Source organism: Belonocnema kinseyi, chromosome 5, assembly GCF_010883055.1.
Source record: "Belonocnema kinseyi isolate 2016_QV_RU_SX_M_011 chromosome 5, B_treatae_v1, whole genome shotgun sequence".
NCBI classification, from domain to species: Eukaryota; Metazoa; Arthropoda; class Insecta; order Hymenoptera; family Cynipidae; genus Belonocnema; species Belonocnema kinseyi.
In genome coordinates, this window is record NC_046661.1 from 106,015,072 (window position 1) to 106,030,413 (window position 15,342).

At 33.3% G+C, this 15,342-nt stretch overlaps 1 protein-coding gene across 1 annotated transcript in view; it reads right to left on the bottom strand.

The window, feature by feature from the left end:
• LOC117173444 (potassium voltage-gated channel subfamily KQT member 1-like) overlaps positions 1-15,342 on the bottom strand; it is a 73,613-nt gene that overhangs the window by 16,557 nt on the left and 41,714 nt on the right. Inside the window, exons 2-3 of the mRNA XM_033362019.1 lie at positions 12,716-12,880; positions 2,513-2,515 (exon numbers count right to left, since the gene is read on the bottom strand). Of these exons, the coding sequence (XP_033217910.1) occupies positions 2,513-2,515; positions 12,716-12,880 (168 nt within the window). The remainder of the gene's footprint in view (positions 1-2,512; positions 2,516-12,715; positions 12,881-15,342) is intronic.

The following is a 15,342-nucleotide window of genomic DNA, read 5'->3' on the forward strand; positions in this document are numbered from 1 at the left end:
TACGCCAATTAGCATAAATGGTAAGTTCCGACAGTGCCTACAAGTGTGCCTACTGGCCGCTAGATGGCAATACCGGTTTCATATGTATACACCTGGTATATATATATATTTTCGGGTCACCCAAAGTATACTAACAGACCAAGGACAACACTTTCTTTCACAATTAATTCAAGAGTTCGAAAACTTATTCAGAATACAGCACATTAAGACAACTGCTTTCGACCTTTAAAGCAATGGATCACTTGAAAGATTGCATTCAACAATTAAAAATTTATTAACAATGAGCAACGAAGACAATCAAAACGAATAGGACAAGAACCTATAGATCCTAATACTTTCTCACAACACTATGAAGTATGAAGGTATTAGTAGCACTCCGTTTGAACTCACTTTCGGCAGAGAAACTAATTTACCTTTATCTCTGGGCACCACACCAAGCTTGAAGTATTTTGAATTGATCGGGTTGTGGAAAAACAGACACACACACTCGATGCTTCTTCTCAAGATTTTGATTCATGAATTAAATAAAGATCTTGATACAGCAATAAATGCCATAAATTTTGGAAGACATGGTATTATACACCCACAAATTTTAACGCCTAAGATGTTGAAAGAAACATTTAGAGAATTCGAAGTTAAGTATAAAACGCGATACCATATCGGTAACAGCGAAGAAAACATCCAGCCTATCATGGACACTTCTAATATCAAAATTGCCACCATCAAGAATTAACTTGTGTATATTATTAGGATCCCTGTTATAAATAAAAAGGAAATGAAAATCATTAGAATAATCCCTATACCCGAAAAGCTAGATATCGGATATGTTAGCATTTGCCCTGAACATGAGTTCTTATTGGTTCAACAAGGTAGCTATTCTCCGATTGACAAAGACGAATTAGACAAATATAAATGGATTGACGCATATAGGATTTGTCAAAGACAGCAGCTTGAATTTTCATTTTAGGCCACAGACAACTGCGATTCGGACTTAATTAAAAATATGTATAAACATTGCGTCACTCGGCCCTTTGTGCTCATTAAAGAAAGCTTAATTAAAACAAGTAACGGTTACATTATGATATTAGTAGAAAAAACCTCTATCGACTTTATTTTAGAAAATTAAATATATAACAAGAAACTAACTGGTACTTTTCTAATACCAGGAGATAAATTTTAAATTCAAGAAAAAATATCACCAGGAGTTACGACATAAAAATAAACTACGTTAATGATTTTAGAGATAAAGAAATTCACTTGCTAAACGATTTGTTACTTGGACTTCTTAGTATTCTTGACATAAATCAACTACCAAGCGCTAGAATCAGCCTCGATGAAAGTAATAGCCTCCTGGATGATATAGAAAGCCGAAAAAGAATTAAAACGTGGAACGGAAATGCTATGACTTCCCTTCAGCACATAGGTTACGGATCTATGGTCCTTGTATTACTATATGTATTATATAGAATGAAATGTATACACGAAACTATTAATGTATTAAAACATTGTTTCGAAAATTGTTATAATAATTGTAGTTTTGGTAATAGAGCCACCAAGCATCACATTAGCACCCAAAATGCCATACCTATGTGGCAACGAGGCACCGGCAATGCGAATTTTGTAATGGAAACTAATCGTGCCAATTGTGTAGCGGAATCTAATAATGCGAATCTTGAAATAGAAACTAATGATATAAATTTTGTAGTGGAAACTAGGCCTGTAAGGATCAGGAGAAAATATAATTTTTAGAGGACGAAAAACAGTCTAAATCAAGGGGTGTAACAGAGGCTGTAACAAAGGCATTATCACCTCCATTATTCAGATTAATGAGCAGTGTTATGGAAGGCAGTGCATAGGCACTGCACGACTAGCAAGCTACTAGCAAGAGTCGGACAAGAATTAAGATTAATAATTATAAATAACTATGAATTGAATAATTAAATAAATTATTTATTGTTCAAAGTACATAATTTAATAAAAATAATCATTAGTTACATAGGATAATGAATATCTGAATCGCTCAATACTAAAAACATTCTATACTATTTTTTTTCTATTTTTATTCTTGATTACTCTTGTTTAACATAATTCTCTAAACTTTTGGCCCTTCCTTCTGCCTTCATTGTTTGAATTTCCAACTGGTGAAAATTTTCTTCTACCTTCATCTTCCAAAAAATTTTCTTTTCATTTACATTTTCAATGAGACTTTTCGTATTCTTCCGTCTTTTTTTCCGTATACTTTTTCCTTATCTTTTTTTTTCAAAACAGTGGTACAATCGATCATCCATATTTTTACAAACCACCTGAATCGAAATATATTTCCTCTTTTTATTCTTTATTCAATATAATGCAAGTACTATTTAACTATTCAAAATATGCACAAATTTCCATTTTTGCATGTTCCGAGGAACGGACTTCACGAATTGCTTATTAGATTCTCGTTGATTCTCCCCCAGGTGCGAATTGATCTTGACCACTGGTCGGTCCAACCAGGTATATGATAGCGGTCAACCGCCTTTGGCTTCTCCACGTCAGCCCGCCATTTGGTCCCATATATGGTTCATCTATTAAGATAATGCCGGCCCAACCCTCGATAAAAATAATTTTAAAATATTTGTAAATTTTAAACAGTTTATTTTAATTAATTAATTTAATTAAATTTTAAGCAACAATAATTTAAAAAAAATTAAACACATCATTCGCACAAAAAATTACTGACAAGTTTGATCGCAAGCTTTCACGCTTTAAAAAATCGCACTCGCCGAAGATTCGAGCTCTACCTAAACTACCTAATCTAGTTTACTTGACCAAGCACTCTAACCACTTCGTTATCAAAGCACTTGAAGTTTGGTAATAAAAACTCCGCTAAATGCTTTGACGCTCCCGGTGTTCCTAAATAACACAAAGATTGTTGAAATTGCTTACTTTCTATACAGTGAAATTATTTTAAAAAGTTCCAATATTATATAATTAAAAAATAACAAAGGAATAATAAACAAATTATTTTCTGACATAATATTTTCTACAATTTTCCATAATTTTACGTTTCTTAAGTTATACTGCGAGATATTTTGATAAAAATATGATGAATGAACGTTTTCTTTGAGATTATTATTATTGTAATTACAACAAATTTGATCAATAAATGCATTGGTCAGGCATTTTTCGACAAAAAATTTTTTTATGTAAATTTTTTTAAATAAGGAACTTTTTGATAATTTTAGCAAGATTCTTAATTTGTTGAATAATTTTATGATTTCTCTGAAAACATATTCAATACACAAATGCATCATTGGGGAACTTATCGCCAGTAAAATACTTTTTTTTTTAAAATGCCAGTCCTTTCAATTCGAAACTTCATGATAACTTAAGGAACATTTATAATTAGTTGAAAATTAGTAGAAAGTATACCTAAGAACATCATGACCTGATAACTCAGTTTCAGGTCAGCCCTGAAAATGTGAACTGCAATGTTCACGAAACGTCGGCAAACAATTCGTAGTTTTTCACACGAGTGAAATCCGAAATATTTCTTTTTATCAAAATGAATCATCGTGAAAGCACAAAATCTATTATCAAGGAACTCTACGGGGAGAGTATTCTTACTAAAACCAACACCTTTAGTAAGCTCATGACTTCTCAAGGTAAGCTACTAACATACTTAGCTTTTTTGAAACGGTGTAGAGACAACAAAATAGTCCCAAAATTCTTACAACTGAAAAATAATTTGGGAACATCTAAATCCAAATCGATTCTGCATAAGACAAGTTTGCTTCTCGTTAAAGAAAGAATGCAGCATACCAAATTTCTTTTGCACACTTCCTCTCAAAAACTATTAAAACTTCACCTTTTTCTATCGAATACCCTCAGATTTGACATTTGGTCCACATTGGACCGCATATAGTTTGACTAATCCCAACGGATTAAAGAGCTTTTCACCCAAAAACAAAAAACAAAATTGTACAGATTACTTCCAGTAAAGCAAACTAAACTAACAAATACAGTAAAAAACTTCTCTGACCACCCTCTCAACAATGAAATGATTTCAGCCTTATCTAAAGGACATAATTTTGCTGTAGCTCCATCAAAAACACCAAAAGAAGAAATAATCAGCACTTTAGAATCCACAATATATACGCTTTCACCCGAAAAAGCAAATGACATACGACGCAGTACGGCCAACATTTTACGCAAAGCTCAAGTTCCATCCTCAAACTTAACAAAACAGGAATAAGCCGTAATTAAAGAACTCAATCAAAATAAAGATATTATAATATTACCCGCAGACAAAGGCAACACAACAGTAATAATGAATAAAGAAGACTATAACAACAAAATCATGGACGTTCTAACTGATGTTTCAAAACAAATTTAACAGTTAAATTCATTATTCGGGCATCTGTTTACGGAAAATTTCGTCTTTTTATGTCAGTCTTTTTAATTGGGAACTTCATGATAATAAAAGAAAAATTCATAATTAGTTGATACATTCCATGATCTTTTAAACATACTTAATAAACATGTGGATTATTTTGGGTATTTTGCAACAAAAAACTAGTCGAAAATGTTGGAAAAATCGAAAAATTCCTCATTAATGCATTTGTTTATTAAATTTATTTATAATATTAAAAATAATAATTTCACGAAGAAATTTCTTCACCATTATATTGTTCTTGTTTATTATATAATATTGGAGCATCTTTAACTAATGTTATTCTATGAAACTTAGACAATTTCAACACAGAAACACTGACCATTTTATTCTTCATATTTATTTATTTATAAAAACATTAGAAGATTGATATATAATATTAAAAAAAGATTAATATATTTCTAATTGTATACGTTACACTCACTTAAAACATATTATTAGAGAGGACATTTAAAATAACTAAATTTTATTTCGACGTTTCGAGATTCACGTCCAAAAATAAGTAGAATAAATATTCTCACATTATAATATGCAGTAAATTTTAATAAATGGTCACATTATTATTTTATAAATAGTAATAATTTTTGTATTATTATTACACCATTAAGCCATTTCCCTTTCATTGTAGGCGTGAATCTCTCGTTGGGGAAAGGAGTAATGTGGAGGAGGAAAAATAAAAAAGTTTATGCGTCTATCTAATTCCTCATCTATCTTACCGTCCCTAGTAAATAAGCTACCAAGGTATACGAACTTATCAACTTGTTCAATTCTCTCATCATTTATTAAAATATTGTATAGTGTTTTATCGCTCTTTCCTTCAAACACTAGAATTTTTGTTTTATCTGCGTTAATTTTGAGGCCCATGCTCTTCATGCTTGCATGTATTTATTCAACATTCTTTGTAGGTTTTCAATAAACTCTGCCATAACAACCTTATCATCTGCGAAGGCTAACCCTCGTACCCTTACTGTTTCGAGATCCACACCCTCTTCGTCGAAAAGAGCCATTCTTAAAAAATTGTCTATAAATAATATAAATAACCATGAAGACATAACGCATCCTTGTCTAACTCCTTCAATAATATCGAAACAGTCACTCAATTTCCCATTCACCCTTACACTCGTTTTGCTACCCGTATATATTGTTTTTATAGCTTTTATATAGAAAATTAACTAAAATACTGATGAAAAATTATTTTTAAATATTTAAATTTATTACTTTTTATAAAATATTTGTGTGACGATTCATTATAATTTACTGCACATTATTATGTAAGAACATTTATTCAAGTTCTTTTTGGTTGACAGACAATCTAACATGCACTGCATTATCTATATTCATATAAATACAAACATACATGTATTTGCAATATGATGCATGAATAATATATGAGGCATGCTAAAATTAAAATCATTTTTATTCACTTTGAATTACACGAAAATATTCAAAAGTGATATATTGCTATTTATTTGATAATCGATCTTATGCTTTCACGATGATTCATTTTGATAAAAAGAGATATTTCGGGTTTCACTCCTGTAAAAAACTACGAATTGTATGCCGAAGTTTCGTCAGCATTGCAGTTCACATCTTCAGTGCTGACCTGAAACTGAGCTATCAGGTCATGATGTTCTTAGGTATACTTTCGACGATGCCTGTGATTGGACAGAGCACCCCACCGTGGGGACTGGTCGAACTTGATTGGCCAATCAAGTCTTTTTAAAAAATCCGGGACAGCAGAAAGCTAAATCGGATTGGTATTATATCCATTGTCCCTATTGATTTTATTAGAGTCCTGTTTCGATATGATGTTCAGCTAGTGCTGATTGCGTGAAATGTTTTAGCCTGACTTTACTTTCATGTTCCATCATACGTTGGAATTCTTAAGCCTCATTTGACAATCAAATTCATTTTGGGTATATAAATTATGAGAAAAAATAGTTCAAAGCAAGTGGCTTTGTGCGTATATAGCCAAAAATTAATTGTTTAATAATTCTTAAATGAAAAATTTATTATTATTTCGTGTTTAATAAATAATTAATTATACACTAATATAAATAAATTAATAATAATGAATGTTTTCACGTGAATTTAATGGATTGGCTACCGTTAGCGGTCTTATTTAAAATAATTTTTTAAATGTTTTTTTACGATTCTTTACAAAGTATGAGCAAACCGTCGGATAAGCTTTGGTTTAACTGTTACAGAAAGACCGTGAAAGTGCAGTCGGCCCGAAAATGGTCAACAATTAGAAATTCTTAATCAAACATAGGAACATTTGAAGGTAAAAATTTTGTAAATTCGAAGCCTTTTAAATTATAAACTTGAATTTCAAATCAACAAAAATGAAAAAAACTTTTTTCATGTGTAAATAAATAAATACGGCGAACAAAATACTCATTTTATCTGTGCTGAAATTCTCTAAGTTTCATAGTCAACTAATAATTGAAAAAAGAAGAATTTTTCCGTTGAAAAATGTTCCAATAATGCATTTCCTTATTAAGTTTTGCTTGAAAAATTATAAAATTGAACAAAAAAATATTAATTTTTTTGAAATTATCATGAAGTTCCAAATTAAAAAAGCTGACATGAAATTTGTATGTCAAGAAATGCCTGACTAATCAATTATTTCATTAGATTTGTTTTAAAAAATTATTGTATTTATCAAATAATCAAAAGAAAATTTAAAAAAAAATAATTTTGCTGCTGTTAATAAATGCAAGAATAATGCATTTGTTTATTAAATATGTTTAAAAGAAAATGATCCACAAATTATGAATTTTGCTAAAATTATCATAAAGTTTCTTATTTAAAAGCACTGACAAAAAAAAATCTGCGAAAAAGTCCTGACCAATGCATTTGTTTATGAAGTTTGTTGTAATTTCAACAATAATAAACTAAAAAAAAATTTCAATCCTTATGTTTTTATCCAAATTTCTCGCAATATAACTCAGAAAACGTAAAATTATGGAAAATCGTAAAAAACATTTGCTCAACAAATAATTTGTTAATAATTTTTTTTATTTTTTCATCACATAATATTAAAACTTTTTAGATAATGTTCCTCTATACAAATTAGAGGACTTCAAACATCTTTCTGTTATTGATGAGCAACGGGATCGTCAAACCATTCAGCGGAGTTTTTGTAACCACACTTCAAATGCTTCGATAGCGAAATGGTTAGAGTGCGTGGTAAAATATACTAGTTAAGGTAGTTTAGGCAGGGTTCGAATCCTCGGCGTGTGCAATTTTTTAAAGCGTTGAAGTGTGCGATTAAATGTGTAAGTAACGGATTGTGCGAATTATGTATTTAATAATAATGAAAAATGAAAATCATATAATAATAATTGCCAAAATAAGTTTTTTAAAAATTATTTTTCTTGAAAATTAAATTTCATTAATTAATGCCATTAAATTGTTGAAATTTTCAAATTGTACAATTTTTTTTAAAATTATTTTTTTCGCAAGTTGGGCCGGCATGGAAGAGCCAAAGCCGGTTAACCGTTATCATCTACGCTGATAGAAATAGTATCATTGATTTAACCATACGATCGAAGGTTAGAAAATTATAAGTGCATTCATAATATGATACGTGTACTGCAATCATAAAGACTACGATATGAATTTACTGAAATAGTGTAAATACAACTTCTTTATATTTGTGGTACAAAAATGCAATATACGTATTGCAATTATATGAAATGCTTAATCCTATTAAAAATTTGCCTAAGCGAGCTACCTCTAAAATGTTGTGGTTTAGCAATACACTCTGTATCAGTGATTTACCCGAATCACTTTGTTTAGTTCACCACAGGTGCAACTCGCTCGCGCATGCGCGTCTGCCTTTATACGCAACAAGAATCGGATGGCCAAAACAAACATCATATATGGCTGTATCTATACCAGAAATAAAATATAATTATTAAAGCCATAAATATTGTTGTACTGCCAATTCATTTCTATCAGTGTACCCAGTTAATCCGATCGGGTCCATATCATGTCACATGCGGCAAGTCTCTCTGCGGCGATTCTCACCTGCAGCATGTCACATCTGCGCCATGTCTCTTTTGTGTCATGTCACATCTGCGGCATGTTACATCTGCGGCTTGTCACTTCTGCGAAATGTCTCATCTGCGGTAAGTCACAACTGCGGCATTTCACATCTGTGGCATGTCACCTCTGCGGCATCTCCACCCAGCGGCTTCTCTCCCGCGCGGCATTTCTCACTGTGAAATTGACATTTTTGCGGCATCTCTACCCCGAAAAATAATTTCGGGTTCATATTAAAATATTAAAACTGCCGCAAGCCTCCCGGAACTAATAGTCACATCCACGGCATCTCCCAGCAGCGAAAAGTCTCCCCAGTGGCATCTCCCACCCTTGGAAGAATGCTCATTTCCACATCAAAGTGGCAAAAGTGTGGCAAGTCTCTCACTACTGATTATCATACCGCGGCATCTCTCGCTCGGGGCAAGACTCCCCAACGGCATCTCCCATTCGGGAAAAATTTTCCAATCCACATCAAACTGGCAAAAGTGAGGCAAGTCTCCCAGGATTGATTGTCACATTCGCGGCATCTCTCATCAGCGGCAAGTCTCCCCAGCGGCATCTCTCCCCCAAGAAATATTTTTAAGCACTTCCAAAGATGACGTAACTGCGGCAAGCTTCCCCAGCTGCATCTCTCTCCTAAGAAAATTTTTTAAGGACTTTTAACAATGGCAAAAATGCGGCAGGTCACCACAGCGGCACCTCTCCCCCAAACAAATTTTTTGGTAGTTTTGAAGATGGCAAAAATGCGGCAAGTCTCCCTCGCGGCATCTCTCTCACATAAATATTTTTTAAGAACTTCTAAAAATGGCGAAAGTGCGGCAACTCTCCCAAGCGGCATCTTTCCCAGAACAATTTTTTTAAGTAGTTTTAAAGATTGCAAAAATGCGGCAAGTCTCCCCAGTGGCATCTCTCCCCAATGAATGTTTTTTAAGAACGTCTAAAAATGGCAAAAGTGCGGCAAGTCTCCCAAGCGACATCTCTCCACGAACAAAATTTTTAAGTATTTTTAATGATAGCAAAACTGCGGCAAGTCTCGCCAGCGACATCTCTTCCCCAAAAAATTTTCTAAGAACTTCTAAAAATGGCAAAAATTCGGCAAGTCTCCACAGTGGCAGCTCTCCCCAAAAAAATTTTTTAAGGACTTTTAAAAATGAAAAAAGTGCGGCAAGTCTCCCCAACAGCATCTCTCCCCCAATAAATTTTCTGCGTTGTTTTGAAGATGGCAAAAATGGGAGACTTGCCGCACTTTTGCTATTTTTAGAAGTTCTTAAAAGATATTAATGCGGGAGAGATGCCGCTGGGGAGACTTGCCGCATTTTTGCCATCTTTAAAACTACTTAGAAAAATTGGTTGGGGGAGAGATGTCCCGTGGGAGACTTGTCGTACTTTTGCTATTTTTAGAAGTTCTTAAAAAATATTCATGGAGGAGAGATGCCACTATGGAGACTTGTCGTATTTTAGCCATCTTTAAAACTACTTAGAAAATTTGTTGCGGGAGAGATACCGCTTGGGAGACTTGCCACACTTTTGCCATTTTTAGAAGTCGTAGATGAGGCATGCCGTAGAGGTGACATGCCGCATGTGACATGATATGGACCCGATCCAACCAGTTGCGCAAAAAGTTGGACCGACCGCCCGCCGCGACGATTAGCCTGACCGTGGGCCGAAGATCAATTCGCACTTGGGGGATGATCTACGGGAATCTAATAAGTAGTTTATTTAGGCAGTTTTATGACCTCCAAGCATGCAAAAATGGAAATTTGTACATATTTTGAGTAGTTAAATGGTACTTGCATTATATTGAATTAATCCTCATCAGAACCTCGTAAAGCTTCTGACGCTAAAGGATTTAGGTTAATAAAAAGAGGACTTATATTTCGACTCCGGTTTCGGCGCCCCTTTCCTTACCACTTTCTTAAATCTTCAGCAACATACTTGTTCTGATTGATTTTTGAGACATTTCCATTCTTCATCCTTATTCTCTTTTCTTATTCCCTTTTTTTATTTGAACAAAAATACTTAAAATTACATAGCATTATTTCGACGGTGAGATTATTCTCCGTCAAATGAATACGAGAAATGTAGAAACCACAAAAGAAGTTCGAACAAAGCTTCTAAATACGGGTATTCTCTTTGCCTTTAAAAGCTTCAACTGTCGACATCTAATGTACTTTTTATCTCTTTCTGTCTTGCATTTGCCTGCGTTTCTTTTTGCGTTTCTATCAAGGGACTCCCTTCCTTCACACGAAAGCATTTATTTTATTTTAGATGAATAAAATTGTATAAAATCAAATTTATACCGTTCTTCGAGTCACACCTATTTTTCTGTAGAAACAAGAATGTAAATCATGGACACCATGGTGCGTAAAAAATCTTTTTTTTCCTTGAGATGATTTCAACTAAAATTCAAATGTTTTACCATGTTTACTAATAAGAATCCTGCCCTATAGCATTTTTAATACATAATTATACGTGAACTCTCTCATTTCAAACACTTTAGTAATAAATAAACATGCACTATGTCCATTCCTTTAGACTTAATAGTAAAACAATATTTGTCAAACTGAATAGTTTTTCTTTGTTTGATGTTGACATTGGAAGGGCTGATGCGGATAGAAATCTTCTAGTGTGTAAGAAGCCGATCGCGTACAAAGAATGTGATTTTTTCATTTTAAAGACAATGTGGATACGTCTTCTTTTTTATGAAATCAACTTAAGTCGTACCCAGCAACCTGAAAGACCGAGTCGTAACATGAAATCCGGAAATCCAGTCCCGCTCGACCGTAATCATGTAATCTCTAGCCTATTCGAATCCTGAAACCCAAAAGACCACCCGGACTCGAAAACTAAAATCTGACGGTCCACTCGAATCTAGTCTGAAATTGAAGATCATAAAATGTAACCTTATCCAAAAGTCCTGTAGGGATCAAAACCTGCAAATATGAGCTTAATCAGACCCTAATACAGAAAGCTAAGCTGCATCGAAAATCCTAATTTTCGACGCGAGCGAATACCGCCAATCCCAAAAAGTCAGTTCGACACGAAAGCAGAAAGTGTGAGTCGAAATAAAAAATCCTAATTCGATCCAAAACTTTAAGTGCAAAAATTTAATCTAACACAGAATTCAAATCTCGAAACTATATTTCGATCTGAAATCCTAACCTGAGGCAAGACATTATACCCAATAATCTCAGCCGAACACGAAACCATAAACTTCGATCTAAGCCTAAACTTAAAACTTGAATCCAGCCTAACTCGAAATTTGTAATCGAAAAGTACAGAACCGAAACTTGAAAATCCAGCCCAGCGTCAATCGAGATCACAAAATCTTAATCCAAGGCGAGAAGTAAATCCCAAAAATGCAGTTCAGCAAGGAATTTTAAACTAGAAACTATTGCCTCGTCTAAAACTTGAAGTACCGGCCAAGTCAAGATATACAAACCAAAAAATTAGCCAACCCGAAACCAGCAAAGTTCGAAATTTAAAATCTAAAAGTTTAGCCCAATTTGAAACCCAAAATTCCAACCCGAACTAAGATCTGTAACCCAATTATTAAACCTAAACCAAAAATAGAAAGCCTGCCCTGAGAAAAGAACCAAAATCTTTAAGGAACCCGGCTGTAAAATCCAAAGAATGAGAGTCCAGTAAGCTTCAACTAATCTGAAAATGCAATTCAACTGAAAAGCCCAGGCAAGCTCGAAACCCGATAATCAAAATTCAAAGCCTAAAGTCAAACGAAAATCTGAAACCCGAGAGATCAATCAGAATAAAAAACATCCGAAAATCAAGCCCGAACAAAAATTTACAACTAAAAACTCTAGGCTTATATTCTTAAGCCGGAATCCTGATAAAAAATGAAAAAATCTACCGCAACCAGGAATTAGAAGCTAGAAAGTTCAGTTAAACTGGAACCAGAAATCCTAACCCAAGCCAAAACCTGTAACCTGCAACCGTAAGTAGAAAATGCAACTCTTTCTGAAATAATAATCTAATCTCAAACCATCTCTACATTTTCGAAAATAGTCTGAGACTTTCAGAAGCGTCAAATTTGACTTTAATTAAGAAAAAAGATAGGTGTACTCAATACTTAAATTCAACCAATTTCGTCTGACAGATCGTTATTTAAATTCTTTAACACTATTTAATACCTTGATATTGCTTCTATCCGGCATTTCCTCATTCAGCATTATTTATTTACCCCAAATTATATTTTTTAAACAAAAGAAAACTTACCCGTATATGTGTCATTGTTGTCAGTGGTTAAAGTTCCACTGATGTCGGAAATAGGTGAAACAGCAGGTTTTAAATCTGAGGGTGGTTCCAACCCCAGTAAATCATTAGCAGCACCATTTCCACCACCCACTTGAACAATAGTCACGTTCAACGGTCCTCGGTTACCTGTAAGAGAAATAAATATATAAACTATTCTAAACATAAATCTAAAGGTACGTAATTAATTTACTAAACACAATTGACCATATGAAACAATCATTCTTTTGTGAATAAACCTATGATAAATATAATTGTCCGCGTCTGGTAATTTGGTAATTTTTTAGTTTGAAATAAATTTCTACAGGTTCGCAGCCTTGGGGGATGCGATAAATTGAGATTTAATATTTTCCACAATTTCTGTGGAGAACATATGTGAAATATGAATTAAGGATAATTTCATTTTAATATTATAATATTTATCAAGGAGTGTTAGTTATGCCTTATAATATAATTGAAACATGTTATGTAAAGAATTTCGGGATGTAAAAATTTCTTAATTTAACGTCTGCGAAACAACTAATTATTACTGGTAAGGAAAAACCTTATTTAATCGACTTCTTCCAGACTATTTATTCGTTAATTTTGTACATTACATGACGTTTCGGAATGTGACCGATTCCCTCATCAGATATCTAATATAAAAGGAAAATATGAATCATTAACTAAAATGGTGTACAAAGGACCCCGCACTAAATGTATGGGAAAATGGCTTTCGGTGGATTTAGCTGAAACTTTGTAATTTTTAAGGTTATAAGTGCCACATGAAATATCCGTAAAAAAATCCAAAAAAATGGTCAGTTTTAGCGCTATGAGGCGCTAAGCGCTCAAGATCAGTGAATAAAACGAATTACAACAGATTTTCTTACAAAAACGATGTTAACATAGAAATCACGGTTCAGATCGTGGTCTGTCATATTTTCGCCTACACAATTGACTCATATAGCGCGCTTCTCAAAACGATCAAACGATAAGCGCCCAAGATTTTACCTTAACTAATTAATCACTTCTTTAAAGGCAGAAATAGTACCCAAATAACATTATTAACTAGTGCGCACATACCGATAATAACATTCTACCCTTCGCAGGCGGGTTGAACGCTAAGCGCTCAAGATCAGCGAATGAAACCAATTCTAGTAACTTTAGCGGCACAAGCGATGTCACTTTAAAAATCACGCATCAGAAAGTAGTCAGTAATATGTTTAGCCAAACCAATGAGTTATATTGCACGCTTCTCGAAACGATCAAACGGTAAGCGCCCAAGATTTGAACTTGACTAAGTTATTACTTTTTTAAAGACAGAAATGGTATCCAAACTAACATTAGTAACTAGTGCGCACATCGATAATAACAGTGTACCATTCACCAGAGGGCCAAACGCTAAGCGCCCATGTCCATTGTTTTGGATTTTTTTTACGGATATTTCATTCGGCTCTTATACCTAAAAATTACAAATTTTCAGCTAAATCCACAGAAAGCCATTTTCCCATACATTTAGTGTGGGGTCCTTTATAATATGATGATAATTATAGAAATAGTAAAAATTAGAATGCCTTAAGTCATTATGTAGAAGCTTATAAATTGAAATCGAAAATTTTTGAATCGTTAAGTAATAAAATTAAAAGGATGACAGTGTGTATGTACCCTCCGTCTCCATCTTACTAAATGAGTACTCGCTGTAATTAGAACATTTGCCAAGTAAATAACGCCTTGGCGCATGCGTAGTAGCACTTCCAAAACAATCATAGGCGTAAGCACTAGTTATAGTATATAATCAAATATATGCGATTGCATAGAAATAGAGTAGCTTAGAAATGGTCAGCAATTCTAAGTAGTATATAGTTTACAGAGTAAAATGTAGATAGACTATAATTAAACGCAAAATACGTGTTAACTTAACATAAGGAATCTAAAATTATGTTGTAAGAATCATTGAAAAAATTTTAATCAGTTACTTTGTTGAGACAGTTTTCGCCCTCTTTTTTAATGAAAACCATTTCAGCAAAGACACGGTTAAAAAAATTAGGTTCGACATGTAGGATTTTAACTTCATCCCATTTAATGACAGTATGATCTCTTCCATGGCATTGAACCAAATGTTTAGCTATGACTTTGAGATTTTTTTCCACATGGTTGATGTTATTTTTATTTTCCTTTATTTTAATTCATAGAGGGCGTTTTGTTTCTCCTACATAGGTCCTGCCACAAACACACGTGATTCTATAAACTACGTTACATTGATCTAAAGTGTGTAGTTTATCTTTACCTAATTTCATAAATTTATTTAGCTTGGAATCGACTCTGAAAACAATTTTTATTTTAAATTTATTCAATAGCCTTTTAAAATTTTGAGAAATAGTCCCCAAGAAAGGTATGGATATGATCTCTTGTTTTACATCATCTTCTAACCACACTGTTGATAGAATCATTGATTCGCGTCTACTTATAGTCTCTCTACATTTTACCCTGTCAACTATATACAACTTCGAATTTCGAACCATTATTCAGTTACTATATTTCTATACAATCACATATATTTGATTACGAGTATTTAGTATAACTAGCGCTAACGCCTGTGATTCTTTTGGAAG